Genomic DNA, 16,646 nt, shown 5'->3' on the forward strand with positions numbered 1-16,646 from the left:
GGACTAAATGGTCCAATTAAAAGACACAGACTGGCAAATTGGATAAAGAGTCAAGACCCATCCGTTTGCTGTATTCAGGAGACCCATCTCACATGCAGAGACACACATAGGCTCAAAATAAAGGGATGGAGGAACATCTACCAAGCAAATGAAGAACAAAAGCCCTTTTCCATATGCTTTCTCTATAACTATTTATTACTAACACAAATTTCCCCAAAACAGACACTATCCATTCTCATTTATTTTTCACAGTTATAATTATGTTAACTTAGCATTACTGATGCTATTATTTGCAGCATGTATCTTGAATAATATCCATCTGCCCATGGTCATAATTAGCAGTTTTAAAGTTCTCAAATAAGTTTTTTTTAATAGTGATAATCTAATCATTCAGATATTTTTCAAGTAGATAATAGGTGATTATTTGGGCAGAGTGTATGCCCAGAAAGAGCACAAGGTTGAGACTCTGCTGAGTTGGTGCAGATCGAGAGGGAGGCTCCTGCTTGTCAGGGTTGCTTTCTGATTGAAATGAAGAGAGGGAGGAAAACATTCCCATCTGCCTTTTTAGTGTCCCTGATCTTAGAGGAAGCACTCCATCCCTTTCCCTGTGGCAGGAGGCTAGTACAGAAGACTATGGGTTCTAGTTCTCTCCATGTGTTCCCTAGTCTCTGCAGGGCTGGGGAATGAGCTAGAGGCTTGCCTCTTGCATGCTCACATGCTTCCTGCCTGGAACCTCATGGGCTCCTAGTACCTCTTCTTCCTGGTTCCCCATTTCCCATACTATACCCCAGCCACTCTGTTCTCTGCCCTACTTTCCTTCTTGCCTCTCTTCCCTTCCCCACCATGGGCTTCTCCCTTGGTGTTTAGTTTGGTATTTATTTTGATTTTATGAATACAAACTCTGTCCTGACTGAAAAGTGGTCCTTCCATGATGAGCACGTGGGCATCTCATCTGGCAGGGGTAGGAGGCTGATGAAGCCTGGGGAGGCAGTGAGAAGTCTCTTGCCAGGAGATAGTGAACCTCAGGGCTTTATTGATCCACAGCAATTTTTAACATGTTTAATGTCCTCAATTCCTTTTTTATTGTTATATTAACAAGTGATAAGACAGTAACCATCCAGGGTACCTTTTTTCTAATAATCCCTATCCTTAGCATGTCCTTGATCTCAACATGCTAATTCTGGTATCTTGAATACTAGGCTAAAGGATAAAGAACTCACGCATGATTATTGATGAGATGCTGTTGAAGGATTCTGTGCAGAGGAGACATGTAATCAGAGTAGAGGTTTGAGGAAATCTAGTGCCAGTTTAGGGGCTGAGTTGGGGTGAGGGGAGACTGGAAACCATAGGCATGGTATGTGGCCATAGAGCATGAACAAGGGTAATGGGGAAAGTGTAGGTTTGGGAGCTTTTATGGGAAAAAAAATCACTAAAAATTTTCCATTTGTTACAGAAAATGAAGGAGGCATCACATATGAATATGTAACTGTATTTTTCAAAGTGTGGTCCTTGGACCCCTGCATTAAAATTATCTGGGCAGAGTGGAGGGCTTTTTAAAAACAGATTATCAGGCCCTATTCTACATTTCTTGATTCAGAATTTGGGAATGAGGTGGAACCTATAATTTAAAAAGAACCCCAGGTGATTCTTAAGCATTCTAAAGTTCACAACTGCTGGCAAGAGTTTGAAGCCTTAGTGTTAAAAAGTATAGTGCCTCCAGAAACAGACAGCAAGGCACTAGGCAGAGGAGGTTCTCTCAGGGAGGTAGGAGGACCCAGCCTCCACTGTGCTGGGAGGGGACAGGTACAGGTGGGCTGGGGCTGGAGAGGCCAAGGGTTAGGGGCAGCTGAGACTTTGGGTCTCTGGACCCTCAGCTGGCTTCTACCCGACATCGGGTCTGCCAGGAGACAGAATTGCAGCTCTCAATGGAAGCACAGTCTGTACACCTGCTAATGAGTTTCTGCTGAGCCCTCTCAGAAGAATGATGGCTTCTCCTGCCATAGCAAGACATTTATTTTGATCATACTTGTTCCAAAGAGGGGACGGAAAATGAGTTGCTGGTAATTGGGCATTTCAAGTGGTGCCTGCATGCTCTCCAGTTGCAGCCTTTGGGGAGCTGGGTGGTACAGGCAGCCTAGGAGCTGCTCCCCTTCAGAACTAGTGCTCAGTGTGCTGTGTGAAGAGACAGAAATAATGATGTGGTAGACTCTCCTGAGTGCTCTTCACACTGTGTGTACTTGAACCTTTAACAGAACAAAATGTCTTGTAGATGCCTGATGGCATATAAATGATCCTTCATTTACTTCAGAATAATGGCTTTCTAAATGTGGGAGGCTGAGCGCTGAGAGGTAGAAATTAAGAGAGGAGAAATCTTTAGTTTACTTAAAACATCAGGCAATTTCTTGTTTTGCCCTGTGGATCAAATTATGACACAAGCTGAATAATCTATTTCAAATAAGATGACTTATCAGAGCGAACCAGGTGAGGGATCAGAGAGGTGAGATTCTGATTCCGCCTACATTTGCAAAACATCTCCATTTCTTTTCATGGGTTTTGTCCTTCCCACACAGGAAGTTTTCAAATTATATTTGTTATTCGTTTACCCATTTATTCAGCAAATACTCGGAGAAGAACACAGCAGCAAATCAAATGAATCCCCTGTTTACATAGAGCTTACAGTCAGGGGGTGGAAATAAAACAACACCCGAACCAAGCAAGTACGCCATGTGTCATATGGCGATAACTGGTGATGAGTAAGTGGAGAGCTGAATGAATGAGCAATGAGGATGCGTTTAAGAAGAGGTTCTGGGACTGGGCACTGTGGCTCATGCCTCTAATACTAGCACTTTGGGAGGCTGAGGTGAGCAGATTGCCTGATCTCAGGAGTTCAAGACCAGCCTGGGCAACATGGTAAAACCCTGTCTCTACCAAAATACAATAACATTAGCTGAGTATTGTGGTGTGTGCCTGTGGTCCTAGCTATTCAAGAGGCTGAAGCATGAGAATCGCTTGAACCCAGTAGGTGGAGGTTGCAGTGAGCCAAGATTGCGCCATTATTCTCCAGCCTGAGTGACAGAGTGAGACTCTGTCACCAAAAAAAAGAAGAAGAAGAAGAGGTTCCGGCACATGGAATGGTACTTACAAAGTCCTTAAGACCAGAGTGGTTTCTCATGAGCTCAGATGCATTCATGGCCACCATACAGAGATTGTTTGTTAATAATTCTCTTCAAAAGGACATTTTCCAGCCGGGCATGGTGGCTCACACCTATAATTCCAGCACTTTGAGAGGCCGAGGCAAGTGGATCACCTGAGGTCAGGAGTTCAAGACCAGCCTGGCCAACATGGCAAAACACCGTCTGTACTGAAAATACAAAAAATTACCCAGGCATGGTGGTATGTACCTATAATCCCAGCTACTCAGGAGGCTGAGGCAGGAGAATCGCTTGAACCTGGGAGGCAGAGGCTGCAGTGAGCCAAGATCATGCCACTGCACTCCAGCTTGGGCAACAGAGAGAGACTTCATCTCAAAAAAAAAGAACAGAACATTTTCCCTTCTTCTTGGCAGTTAGAAAAGACTGCATCTTGATTGTATGCTGGTTGGAATAAACACAATTAGATGAGGAAGAAAGGGGGTGATTAGGGAATTATGCATAATGGCTGTTAGGTTAGCTTTCAATTCTAGTCGAGGATGTGAGCATCTCTTTTGGAAAAGACTGTTCTTGGAAAAGACTGCTTTCTGGTTGAAAAGTCAAGACGGAGAAAAGAAGATCTTTACAAGTTGTTACAAGACTGCCTGCCTGCTGTAGTGGCAAGGAGACTGGGCTCACCTGCACTGTTATCCCTAATGATGGCATTCCTGAATGGGATGGCAAAATTCCTCTCAAGACAAGCAAGGCAGGGACCTCGGCCACATATGCACTTGGCAGTTCATGGCTATAAACAGTCATTGTGTATCTTCTGAGTGCAAGATGCAGGCAAGGATGCTGTGTGGTAGAAGAGAGGGAAGGGTAGCATACAAATGGTGAAAAACCTGTACTCTTTACATCCCTCTAGGAACTAACTACCTGCCAAGTGGGACAGTGGAGAAGGTAGAGATGCACAAAGAGAAAACTTTGAGTGCAGACTGAGAGTTACAGTGGGAGTGTACAGCAGGAGACATTCACTCCAAAGTTCTGCGTTAGAGGGGTCAGTTTGAGTTCAGTTCAATTAAACAGGTATTAAGCAACCACTCTGTGTTGAGTACCACACTGTGTCCTGGGAGTACAAAGAGGTTGGAGTCTAGTGTGAGAGACAGGCCTGTGGGCAATAATTGTGGTTTGAACAGAATAAGAGAAGAGAAACACCCGCTTCAGCCTGGATGGGTTATTAAGGAGTTAAGGCTTTCCAGAGCCAATGATTTTGAAGTAGAGCTTAAAGGATAAGTAGGAGGTAGCCTGGGAAGTAGGTATACAAGAGGAAAGGATATGGAAAGTGACGGGGAAAACAGAGCAAAACTTAGGAGATGAGAGGCAGCTTTTAGGGTGTTTGGGGGTGAGGCAGGAACTCACCAAAGGTGGGGTTAAGAGGGGGTAGGGCCAGGCATAGGGGACTTTGTATGTCAAGTTAAGGGCTGCTCAAAAAGTATACCCCAGTGAAAAGCCCTTTTGAGAATGCATGGGTTAATTTCATTTAAGTCTGAGGGTATGCCTTTATTTATTTATTTATTTATTTTTATTTGTATAAATGTACAGGGTCCAAGTATAATTTTGTTATATACGTAGACTGCATAGTGGTAAAGTCAGAGCTTTTAGGCTATCCATCACCCAAATAACATATATTGTACTCATTAATAATTTCTCATCACCCACCCCCTCTCCCTTTCCAGTGTCCATTGTCTAGCACTACACACTCTGCATCCGTGCGTCTGCATTATTTATCTTCCACATATAAGTGAGAACATGTGATATTTGTCTTTCTGTGCCTGGCTTGTTTTACTCAGGATAATGGCCTCCAGTTCCATCCATATTGCTGCAGAAGACATGATTACATTCTTTTTTATGGTTGAATAGTATTCCATTGTCAATATATACCACATTTTCTTTATCTAGTCATCCATTGATGGACAATTAGGTTGAAGTTATGTTTTTAAAATGGATTTGGCGTTCCTAACTTTTATTATTGGGATTTAGGTAGATTAACAATTTATAATTTATTTTTTAGCCTTAGTGTATAAATTACTTCTTTGAAACTAAAGGCACATCTTTCCCAGAATCTGATTGACAGCCATTATTGAGTACTATTTCCCATTCAAGTTCAGGGGCACAAATCACTGCCACTTATGCCCATGAGTATCCCTTTCCATAGTCATTCTCAGAACAAGAGTGTGAGCATAGAAAGGGAAAAAAATCTTAAGAAAAAAAATACGTTATGTCTGTGCTACCCCTCATAACTCATTCAGTCCCGTACCAGTGACTAGTTCTACCTTCCACTCAGATATTCAAGACATGCCCCTGGGGGTCAGGCTTACTGCCTGCCTCTGCATCTCCCCCATAGCCAGTTACCAAGTCCTGGCAATTCTTTCCCCCCAATCTGTCTATCTATAGACACTGCCATTGGCCTTACATGAGTCACCATCACCTCTTGTCAGAATTTCTGCCTCCTGTTTTCCTTTCTCTACTCTTGCCTTCTCCAGTTGATCCTCCACAAAGCAGTCAGAGCTATATATATATTTATACACACACACACACACACACACACACGCATATACACACACACATATATTTGAGATAAGGTCTCACTCTATTGCCCAGGCTGGAATGGTGATATCACAGCTCACTTCAGCCTGGAACTCTTAGGCTCAGGGGATCCTCCCTCCTCAGCCTCCTACATAGCTGGAACTGCAGGTGTGCACCACCACGCCTGGCTAATTTTTTTGTAGAAACAGAGTTTTGCCATGTTACCAAGGCTTGTCTCAAATTCCTAGGTTCAAGCAATCCACCTGCCTCTGCCTCCCAAAGGGATAGGATTATAGGCATAAGCCACTGCACCTAGTCAGTCAGAGCAATAATTTTTAACTGGAAATGAAAAGTGTCTTTATCCTCCTGGCAGCGGCTCTTCAGTGGCTCTTAGGATGAACACTGGATTCTTCTGTTCAGCACACCACGGCTCACCACAATCTGGTACCTGCCTTTTCAGGGTCCATTTCCTACTTATCCCCCGTGCAAGCCATGCTGGTCATTTCAATTCCTAATTTGGTTAAATCCTACTCTCTCTCAGATCTCAGCTAAACCTCACTTCTCCTGAGAAACCTTCTGTGACTCCCCAGAGAAGATGCATTTGGCTGTTGGTACTTTTCACCTTTGCAATGAATGACGAATTGTATGATTTAGTGTGTAGTGCTTGTTACCCCTGTAGACTGAGTTCCCAGCATCAGGCCATGCCTACCTTTTTACTGCTGCTCTCCCCTCTCCAGAGCTGCTCTAGTGCCTGGCACTGTGGTACAATAAGACTATTTAAATAAATATCTGAATATGTGAATACTTATATACCCACACATGCTTCTCTGCTGCCTGAGGACCCCTCAGACGAAAACAAAAAGATAAAACCTCCAAAGTTAGAAATGCTCAAATACCAATTCAGAGCCATCGATAGGTATGAATGACTCTCATGCTGTATACCCTGACTATGATTGGTAATTGAGTATTTTAAATATGCCTTGTAGATGAGGAGAAATTATTCAGGAATAAGATTATAAGGAGTACCTTGATAGGCGCTTGTACTTAGGTAGGGTCTGGGATTTGACTAGAAAGTCAATTTATTCTTTAACCAGTGATGTTCAGATTCTGGAGCCTGATTTATCTTAATGGAACACACTAGAAACTGACAAATATCTAGAATCTCAAGCCACACATAAATTTATAGTGTGTAATGTAATTGTCAGGCACTGCTGGTGTCTGCTCAGGAACATGTTTCTCTGCTGCGCAGGATCTGCATGGAAAGTCAGATTGTACTCCCGAGGTTGGAGGACATGGAATCAGGGTCGAGACGGTGTGTGGTCTAAATACGTGTATGACGCAGTGATGGCTCTAAATGAACCATCTGAAATAAAACAGAAATTAGAATCTTTAACAGTACTTCATATATTGACTATGTTTATCTAGCCTCGAGTACTTTTTCAGTCTGGATTACTAAAGAAATTTTGTTAACTTTCCTAAATTATTTGCTTTTTGATTTGTTAAATTGATTTCTGCGTAGCTCCTGAACTTTCGTTGAAATTGCACATATTTTCCCTACAGCTTCAATTCTAATGGCAGAAATTGGACTAAATGATGGCACTATAACATCACAGAGCAATCAAAGTTATGTTAAAATGAAGTAAAAGCTTCTCAAATATAAAAGAAATAGGTTTTTAAGTGATGAAGGCATAGCCAATTAAGTAAAACTAAGTGTCATTAACTAAAAATAAATTGACATTTTAAAGAAAGCAAAGTACTGAAAAAGGAAACAAATTGCCTTTTAAAAAATATTTAAAAGTTGTAAAATCATTTCTGGGGAGTGCAGACGCTGTATGTGGGTGAACTAGTAGATGGAAAATATTCCTCTTCAACCAATTTACTTCAAAATAACCAATTTTCTTAAAGCTAGAGATAAAAAATGAAATAAAACAAAACTCATGAAAACACTGCGAGACAAGCAATTCATACTTAAGTGCTCAAAACTAAATTTAAAAAATTGTGGTCTGAAAAATCTGTTATAAATTCCAACACATTCGTAAACGACCACTGGTAGTTCTTTAATATGCAAAAAAATTATCCTCAAACCTCAATTTGTTTTCAGAAGGGATTGATGAAAGTTTATGCCTTAAAATCCTAAAACTTTACTATAGTTGGCACCTAATATACGGGAAACTTTGTGACTACAAAGTATTTGCCTTTCACCTTGCATGCTGAAGCTCATAAATCCCGTGACAGTACAGAATTGTGAGATCTAATTGTGGCAAGCCAAGTAAAAATACACTCTCTTGATTTTTTTGTTTGAAGTTTCACCGTAAGTAATTCTAGAGAAATGTAGGCTCTTCTAAGAGAGGAACATGTAAAGTTCCTTTCAGTGCTGCCTTTCAGTGTTTGCAAAAGGTAAAAATCCAGCACTACCACAATTTCTTTTTAGGGCTGTGCCTCCAGAATACTTAAAATATGTATATTGCCAGAATATATTATAAAGTGTTTAAAATATCCATAGATAACGTTTAGATGAATTCATTTTTTATTTACAAAAAACTTCTTTTCTTCATGATGATGGACAATTACTCCACCTGTCTTCATTAAGTGGATATTTGTTAAGCCTCATTTTTATATTCATATGTACCTTTCTCTGAACTAGCACAATCATAATGTGGGCTTTGTGATCCTGTCACCAAAGACTTTGAAAATGTTCACACTTTGCACACTGCAGATATTAAAATATCCCAAATGTCAGAGAACTCCCATGCCTGTAGTCTATGGAATGATTTGGTTCTACCTCTGTTTGCTACAGGGCAATCCGTCTGAGACACAGGAATGAGTTAAATCATCTTTTTAAATAGACCTAGTTCATCTAAGTCATTTTCCAATAAGTTCTTCCAAAATCTGGAAAGGCTAGTACATCATTAATCAAATGTTTAGTTCATGGTTAATATTGCAGGCAGTGAGTGGACTCACTTGAGTTTTAGCAGGATCTATAACAGGTGTGTCTATACTGTAATTCTGATTTAATTGTGGTCACCCGATTTACTGAGCACCAACTTGTCAGAGATCAAAAGATGATCTCTGGGATGCACGCATTTTTGTTAGGCCATCTGCAAGAATGCAAAATGAGTATTAAAGGCTTTGATCCTCCCTGCACGTCAAGGCTTTTACTAAGGGATTTCCATCCTGCCTCTCAAGTGCCCCTCAGGAAAACTTCTTTTCCACCCTTCTTAGCTTCCCCTCTCTCTCACCCCTCTATTGCCCAGGCTTCTCTGTTCCAGTGTCTCTAAATACCAAGGAAACTGTATTGAAGCCAAATCACTAGATCTTTAGCCTGGAAGAACATAAAGTCTCCACTACTTCCCAAGAGACTCAGATACTAAAGGACTTAGGATGCAAATACTTTAATTTATACATTTGTTTGTTTGGTTAGTTGGTATCAATTGGAGGAGGAAGATGGAAAGAAGCCAGAGGGGGCTATTGTCCTAGTGTTCAGATATCATGAGCATCCAACTGGGGACTGACTACCCTGGACTTTGTTTTCAAGATTAGGAAGGGGCGTCCCAGGAGGATCCCCATGACTGGTTGCCACTGCTGTTTGCATTCTTATGGCAGAGTGACTGATGAGTAATGAGGGCCAAGATACTGCCCAAACTGCTACTACCTAATTTCCTGCCAATATCTTTATGTGATTGGGTAGAAGTGGTGAGGGGGTTAAACTGTGCCTGGTGTGTAGCTTGTTTAAAATAATGAACTAAGAAAATGGAAAAAGTAATGGACGGATAATATGGAGATCAAAAAGGGTAAGTTGAATTTAGTTAAGGGTGGGACTGTGATATTGCCAGTGACAGTGATGAAATCCCATGGACTCACAGCAGATTGACCATTTCCACCTGAACTGCTGCTTTACAATTGGGATGGGATGTGGGGGTGGTTAGGACTCTAGCAGTTGCACATGTTGTCACGTGTCTTTCCTTCTGCTAGGAAGTCATAGTTGCTGTTATCCTTCTTTAAACAGGTGTTGGACTGGATTGAAAACCATGGTGAGGCCTTTCTCAGCAAACACACTGGAGTTGGAAAGTCCCTACATCGAGCCCGGGCCCTGCAGAAGAGGCACGATGACTTTGAAGAGGTGGCTCAGGTGAGATGCTGTGTGTGTGTGTGTGTGTGTGTGTGTGTGTGTGTGTGTGTCTCTAGATGAGGGAGACCAGCGCTGTGGCTTTGGTGTTTGGTGAGGCTTGCTGGGTTGATAGCCTGTGGCTGCTGGGCTGCCTTCCTGCCTGATGCAAGGAGTCCTTTGTCTTCTATTGGATTCTAGGTGAGTGGTAAAATAGATGCCCATATTTATGATCTTTCAAAAAAATCTTCCTGCTGGTGTGATCTAAAAATGCCTTGTCCACAAGGTGGTGCTGGCAGGAGGGAATGACATTATTAGATTCCTCATCACCCCAGGGCTGCTGCTTATGGTTGTTACTGCCAGTGAGTGAGAGCTAAAAATCAGTCCCAGCTCTACTTACAAAGCCACATACCTTCCAGGACCTGGAGAAACAGGTGACACCTGCTCACCAGCCATGCACTCACAGGGCTGAATGTGCCCAAAGAACCTGCCTTGGTGTCATTTGGACAATATTTAAACTTCCATTTATATAATGTTCAGTCTTTTAGCTGAGCTGCACACCTGATCCAAAAAGGGCACCATTTCTGAATTTGCACAAAGATGTTGTATGAGAGGCCCTGGCCATTTGTCTAATAGTATAATTGTTTTAAAGTGTTTTTGTTCAGAGCCTTCATCTTAAAAATGTTATCCTAACTCTGTTATATTTCTGCATTGGGGAGTTTTCCAAATGGGTCCTGAGAATTTTCATTTTCAAGATGAAATACTACTCTCCAGTTATTTTATCAGGTGTGATCAGCTGCCATGTAAAACAAAATAATGAAGAATAAGGCAGGGAGGGTGCCCATATGGGACAGAGGGGTAAGTGCTGCTGAAGGAGTGAGGATGACAGAACTAGGTTTTGCCACATCACTGCTTTAGCCAGAGCTGACTTCAGTCCCACCAGGCAGACAGCCCTCAATGTGGGCCCCACTTTGGGCATTGTGCAGAGCCCTAGGCCTCACCCAGGGAGGCTCCCAGCCCTAGACAGACTATGTGCTATGGATGCAAAAAGAGATGGTATGTCAACAACCGAGCAAGAACAGGAAGGTCATGGAGCATTACTGCCTCTCTAGGGGAGCTGCAAGCATCTGCTGAAAATTGAGAGGCCTTATAGGAGCCAGAAAGACCGTGTCAGCAGTGACCTGAGCCCAGGGAGTATGGGTGGATTAGACCCAGCCTGTGAGATAAAGAAAGCCTCATATGGAACCCTTGTGCACTGTTGATGAGAGTGTAAAATGGTGCAGCCACTGTGGAAAACAGTGTGGAGGGTCCTCAAGAATTAAAAATAGAATTACCATAGATCCAGCAATTCCACTTCAGGGTGTATCCCTAACAGAATTGAAAGCAGGGACTCAAACAGATTTTTTTTTTTTTTTTTTTTTTTTTTGAGACATAGTCTCGCTCTGTTGCTCAGGCTGGAGTACAGTAATGTGATCATGGCTCACTGCAACCTCCGCCTCCTGGGTTCAAGTGATTCTCCTGCCTCAGCCTCCTGAGTAGCTAGGATTATAGGCGCCTGCCACCACACCTGGCTAATTTTTTGTATTTTTTTGTAAAAATGGGATTTCACCTCGTTGGCCAGGCTGGTCTCGAACTCCTGACCTCAAGTGATCCACCCACCTCAGCCTCCCAAAGTTCAGGGATTACAGGCGTGAGCCACTGTGCCCAGCCATCAAACACATATTTATATACCCATGTTCACAATATTCAAATGGTGGAAACAACTCCAATGTCCATTGACGGATGCATGGATAAACAAAATGTGGTCTATTCATATAATGGAATATTATTTAGACTTAAAAAGGGAGGGAATTCTAACATATGCTACAACATGGATGAACCTTGAAGACATTATGCTAAGTGAAATAAGTCATTCACAAAAAGGATAAATATTTTATGATTCTACTTATACCTAGAGTAGTCAAATTCATAGAGATGGAAAGTAGAATGGTGGTTGTCAGAGGCTGGGGGTAAGGGAGGAATAGGGAGCTATTGTTTAATGCAAGCTTATCCAGCCCATGGCCCACAGGCTGTATGTAGCCCATGATGGCTTTGAATGTGGCCCGACACAAATTGGTAAACTTTCTTAAAACATTATGAATTTTTCTGCAATTTTTTTAAGCTCATCAGCTATCATTCGTATATTTTATGTGTGGCCCAAGACAATTCTTCTTCCAATGTGGCTCAGGGAAGCCAAAAGATTGGACACCCCTGGTTTAATTGATACAGAGTTTCAGTTTTGCAAGATGAAGATGAAGAGTTCTTGAGATAGATGATGGTGATGGTTGCACCACAACACTGTGAATGTACTTAATACCACTAAATTATACACTTTTTTTTTTTAAATTTATTTATTATTATTATACTTTAAGTTGTAGGGTACATGTGCATAACGTGCAGGTTTGTTACATATGTATACTTGTGCCATGTTGGTCTGCTGCACCCATCAACTCGTCATTTACATCAGGTATAACTCCCAATGCAATCCCTCCCCCCTCCCCCCTCCCCATGATAGGCCCCGGTGTGTGATGTTCCCCTTCCTGAGTCCAAGTGATCTCATTGTTCAGTTCCCACCTATGAGTGAGAACATGCGGTGTTTGGTTTTCTGTTCTTGTGATAGTTTGCTAAGAATGATGGTTTCCAGCTGCATCCATGTCCCTACAAAGGACGCAAACTCATCCTTTTTTATGGCTGCATAGTATTCCATGGTGTATATGTGCCACATTTTCTTAATCCAATCTGTCACTGATGGACATTTGGGTTGATTCCAAGTCTTTGCTATTGTGAATAGTGCTGCAATAAACATACGTGTGCATGTGTCTTTATAGCAGCATAATTTATAATCCTTTGGGTATATCCCCAGTAATGGGATGGCTGGGTCATATGGTACATCTAGTTCTAGATCCTTGAGGAATCGCCATACTGTTTTCCATAATGGTTGAACTAGTTTACAATCCCACCAACAGTGTAAAAGTGTTCCTATTTCTCCACATCCTCTCCAGCACCTGTTGTTTCCTGACTTTTTAATGATTGCCATTCTAACTGGTGTGAGATGGTATCTCATTGTGGTTTTGATTTGCATTTCTCTGATGGCCAGTGATGATGAGCATTTTTTCATATGTCTGTTGGCTGTATGAATGTCTTCTTTTGAGAAATGTCTGTTCATATCCTTTGCCCACTTTTTGATGGGGTTGTTTGTTTTTTTTCTTGTAAATTTGTTTGAGTTCTTTGTAGGTTCTGGATATTAGCCCTTTGTCAGATGAGTAGATTGCAAAAATTTTCTCCCATTCTGTAGGTTGCCTGTTCACTCTGATGGTAGTTTCTTTTGCTGTGCAGAAGCTCTTTAGTTTAATTAGATCCCATTTGTCAATTTTAGCTTTTGCTGCCGTTGCTTTTGGTGTTTTAGACATGAAGTCTTTGCCCATGCCTATGTCCTGAATGGTACTACCTAGGTTTTCCTCTAGGATTTTTATGGTATTAGGTCTAACATTTAAGTCTCTAATCCATCTTGAATTAATTTTCGTATAAGGAGTAAGGAAAGGATCCAGTTTCAGCTTTCTACTTACGGCTAGCCAATTTTCCCAGCACCATTTATTAAATAGGGAATCCTTTCCCCATTTCTTGTTTTTCTCAGGTTTGTCAAAGATCAGATGGCTGTAGATGTGTGGTATTATTTCTGAGGACTCTGTTCTGTTCCATTGGTCTATATCTCTGTTTTGGTACCAGTACCATGCTGTTTTGGTTACTGTAGCCTTGTAGTATAGTTTGAAGTCAGGTAGCGTGATGCCTCCAGCTTTGTTCTTTTGACTTAGGATTGTCTTGGAGATGCGGGCTCTTTTTTGGTTCCATATGAACTTTAAAGCAGTTTTTTCCAATTCTGTGAAGAAACTCATTGGTAGCTTGATGGGGATGGCATTGAATCTATAAATTACCTTGGGCAGTATGGCCATTTTCACGATATTGATTCTTCCTATCCATGAGCATGGTATGTTCTTCCATTTGTTTGTGTCCTCTTTGATTTCACTGAGCAGTGCTTTGTAGTTCTCCTTGAAGAGGTCCTTTACATCCCTTGTAAGTTGGATTCCTAGGTATTTTATTCTCTTTGAAGCAATTGTGAATGGAAGTTCATTCATGATTTGGCTCTGTGTTTGTCTGTTATTGGTGTATAAGAATGCTTGTGATTTTTGCACATTAATTTTGTATCCTGAGACTTTGCTGAAGTTGCTTATCAGCTTAAGGAGATTTTGGGCTGAGACAATGGGGTTTTCTAAATATACAATCATGTCATCTGCAAACAGGGACAATTTGACTTCTTCTTTTCCTAACTGAATACCCCTGATTTCTTTCTCTTGCCTAATTGCCCTAGCCAGAACTTCCAACACTATGTTGAATAGGAGTGGTGAGAGAGGGCATCCCTGTCTTGTGCCAGTTTTCAAAGGGAATTTTTCCAGTTTTTGCCCATTCAGTATGATATTGGCTGTGGGTTTGTCATAAATAGCTCTTATTATTTTGAGGTACGTTCCATCAATACCGAATTTATTGAGCGTTTTTAGCATGAAGGGCTGTTGAATTTTGTCAAAAGCCTTTTCTGCATCTATTGAGATAATCATGTGGTTCTTGTCTTTGGTTCTGTTTATATGCTGGATTATGTTTATTGATTTGCGAATGTTGAACCAGCCTTGCATCCCAGGGATGAAGCCCACTTGATCATGGTGGATAAGCTTTTTGATGTGTTGTTGAATCCGGTTTGCCAGTATTTTATTGAGGATTTTTGCATCGATGTTCATCAGGGATATTGGTCTAAAATTCTCTTTTTTTGTTGTGTCTCTGCCAGGCTTTGGTATCAGGATGATGTTGGCCTCATAAAATGAGTTAGGGAGGATTCCCTCTTTTTCTATTGATTGGAATAGTTTCAGAAGGAATGGTACCAACTCCTCCTTATACCTCTGGTAGAATTCAGCTGTGAATCCATCTGGTCCTGGACTTTTTTTGGTTGGTAGGCTATTAATTATTGCCTCAATTTCAGAGCCGGCTATTGGTCTATTCAGGGATTCAACTTCTTCCTGGTTTAGTCTTGGAAGGGTGTAAGTGTCCAGGAAATTATCCATTTCTTCTAGGTTTTCCAGTTTATTTGCGTAGAGGTGTTTATAGTATTCTCTGATGGTAGTTTGTATTTCTGTGGGGTCGGTGGTGATATCCCCTTTATCATTTTTAATTGCGTCGATTTGATTCTTCTCTCTTTTCTTCTTTATTAGTCTTGCTAGTGGTCTGTCAATTTTGTTGATCTTTTCAAAAAACCAACTCCTGGATTCATTGATTTTTTGGAGGGTTTTTTGTGTCTCTATCTCCTTCAGTTCTGCTCTGATCTTAGTTATTTCTTGCCTTCTGCTAGCTTTCGAATGTGTTTGCTCTTGCTTCTCTAGTTCTTTTAATTGCGATGTTAGAGTGTCAATTTTAGATCTTTCCTGCTTTCTCTTGTGGGCATTTAGTGCTATAAATTTCCCTCTACACACTGCTTTAAATGTGTCCCAGAGATTCTGGTATGTTGTATCTTTGTTCTCATTGGCTTCAAAGAACATCTTTATTTCTGCCTTCATTTCGTTATGTACCCAGTAGTCATTCAGGAGCAGGTTGTTCAGTTTCCATGTAGTTGAGCGGTTTTGATTGAGTTTCTTAGTCCTGAGTTCTAGTTTGATTGCACTGTGGTCTGAGAGACAGTTTGTTATAATTTCTGTTCTTGTACATTTGCTGAGGAGTGCTTTACTTCCAATTATATGGTCAATTTTGGAGTAAGTATGATGTGGTGCTGAGAAGAATGTATATTCTGTTGATTTGGGGTGGAGAGTTCTATAGATGTCTATTAGGTCTGCTTGCTGCAGAGATGAGTTCAATTCCTGGATATCCTTGTTCACTTTCTGTCTCGTTGATCTGTCTAATGTTGATAGTGGAGTGTTGAAGTCTCCCATTATTATTGTATGGGAGTCGAAGTCTCTTTGTAAGTCTCTAAGGACTTGCTTTATGAATCTGGGTGCTCCTGTATTGGGTGCATATATATTTAGGATAGTTAGCTCTTCCTGTTGAATTGATCCCTTGACCATTATGTAATGGCCTTCTTTGTCTCTTTTGATCTTTGATGGTTTAAAGTCTGTTTTATCAGAGACTAGGATTGCAACCCCTGCTTTTTTTTGTTCTCCATTTGCTTGGTAAATCTTCCTCCATCCCTTTATTTTGAGCCTATGTATGTCTCTGCGTGTGAGATGGGTCTCCTGAATACAGCAGACTGATGGGTCTTGACTCTTTATCCAGTTTGCCAGTCTGTGTCTTTTCATTGGAGCATTTAGTCCATTTACATTTAAGGTTAAGATTGTTATGTGTGAACTTGATCCTGCCATTATGATATTAACTGGTTATTTTGCTCGTTAGTTGATGCAGTTTCTTCCTAGCCTCGATGGTCTTTACATTTTGGCATGTTTTTGCAATGGCTGGTACCGGTTGTTCCTTTCCATGTTGAGTGCTTCCTTCAGGGTCTCTTGTAAGGCAGGCCTAGTGGTGACAAAATCTCTAAGCATTTGCTTATCTGTAAAGGATTTTATTTCTCCTTCACTTATGAAACTTAGTTTGGCTGGATATGAAATTCTGGGTTTAAAATTCTTTTCTTTAAGAATGTTGAATATTGGCCCCCACTCTCTTCTGGCTTGGAGAGTTTCTGCCGAGAGAACTGCTGTGAGTCTGATGGGCTTCCCTTTGTGGGTAACCCGACCTTTCTCTCTGGCTGCCCTTAAGATTTT

General features: G+C 41.2%; 1 protein-coding gene across 9 annotated transcripts in view; it reads left to right on the forward strand.

The window, feature by feature from the left end:
• The window catches only part of KALRN (kalirin RhoGEF kinase), a 638,197-nt gene that overhangs the window by 248,765 nt on the left and 372,786 nt on the right, over positions 1-16,646 (forward strand). For all 9 annotated transcript variants that reach the window (XM_025374819.1, XM_025374820.1, XM_025374821.1 and 6 more), the window contains exon 10: positions 9,721-9,843. In XM_025374819.1, coding sequence (XP_025230604.1) covers positions 9,721-9,843 — 123 coding nt within the window. The remainder of the gene's footprint in view (positions 1-9,720; positions 9,844-16,646) is intronic.

Source organism: Theropithecus gelada, chromosome 2 (assembly GCF_003255815.1).
Source record: "Theropithecus gelada isolate Dixy chromosome 2, Tgel_1.0, whole genome shotgun sequence".
Lineage (NCBI taxonomy): Eukaryota > Metazoa > Chordata > Mammalia > Primates > Cercopithecidae > Theropithecus > Theropithecus gelada.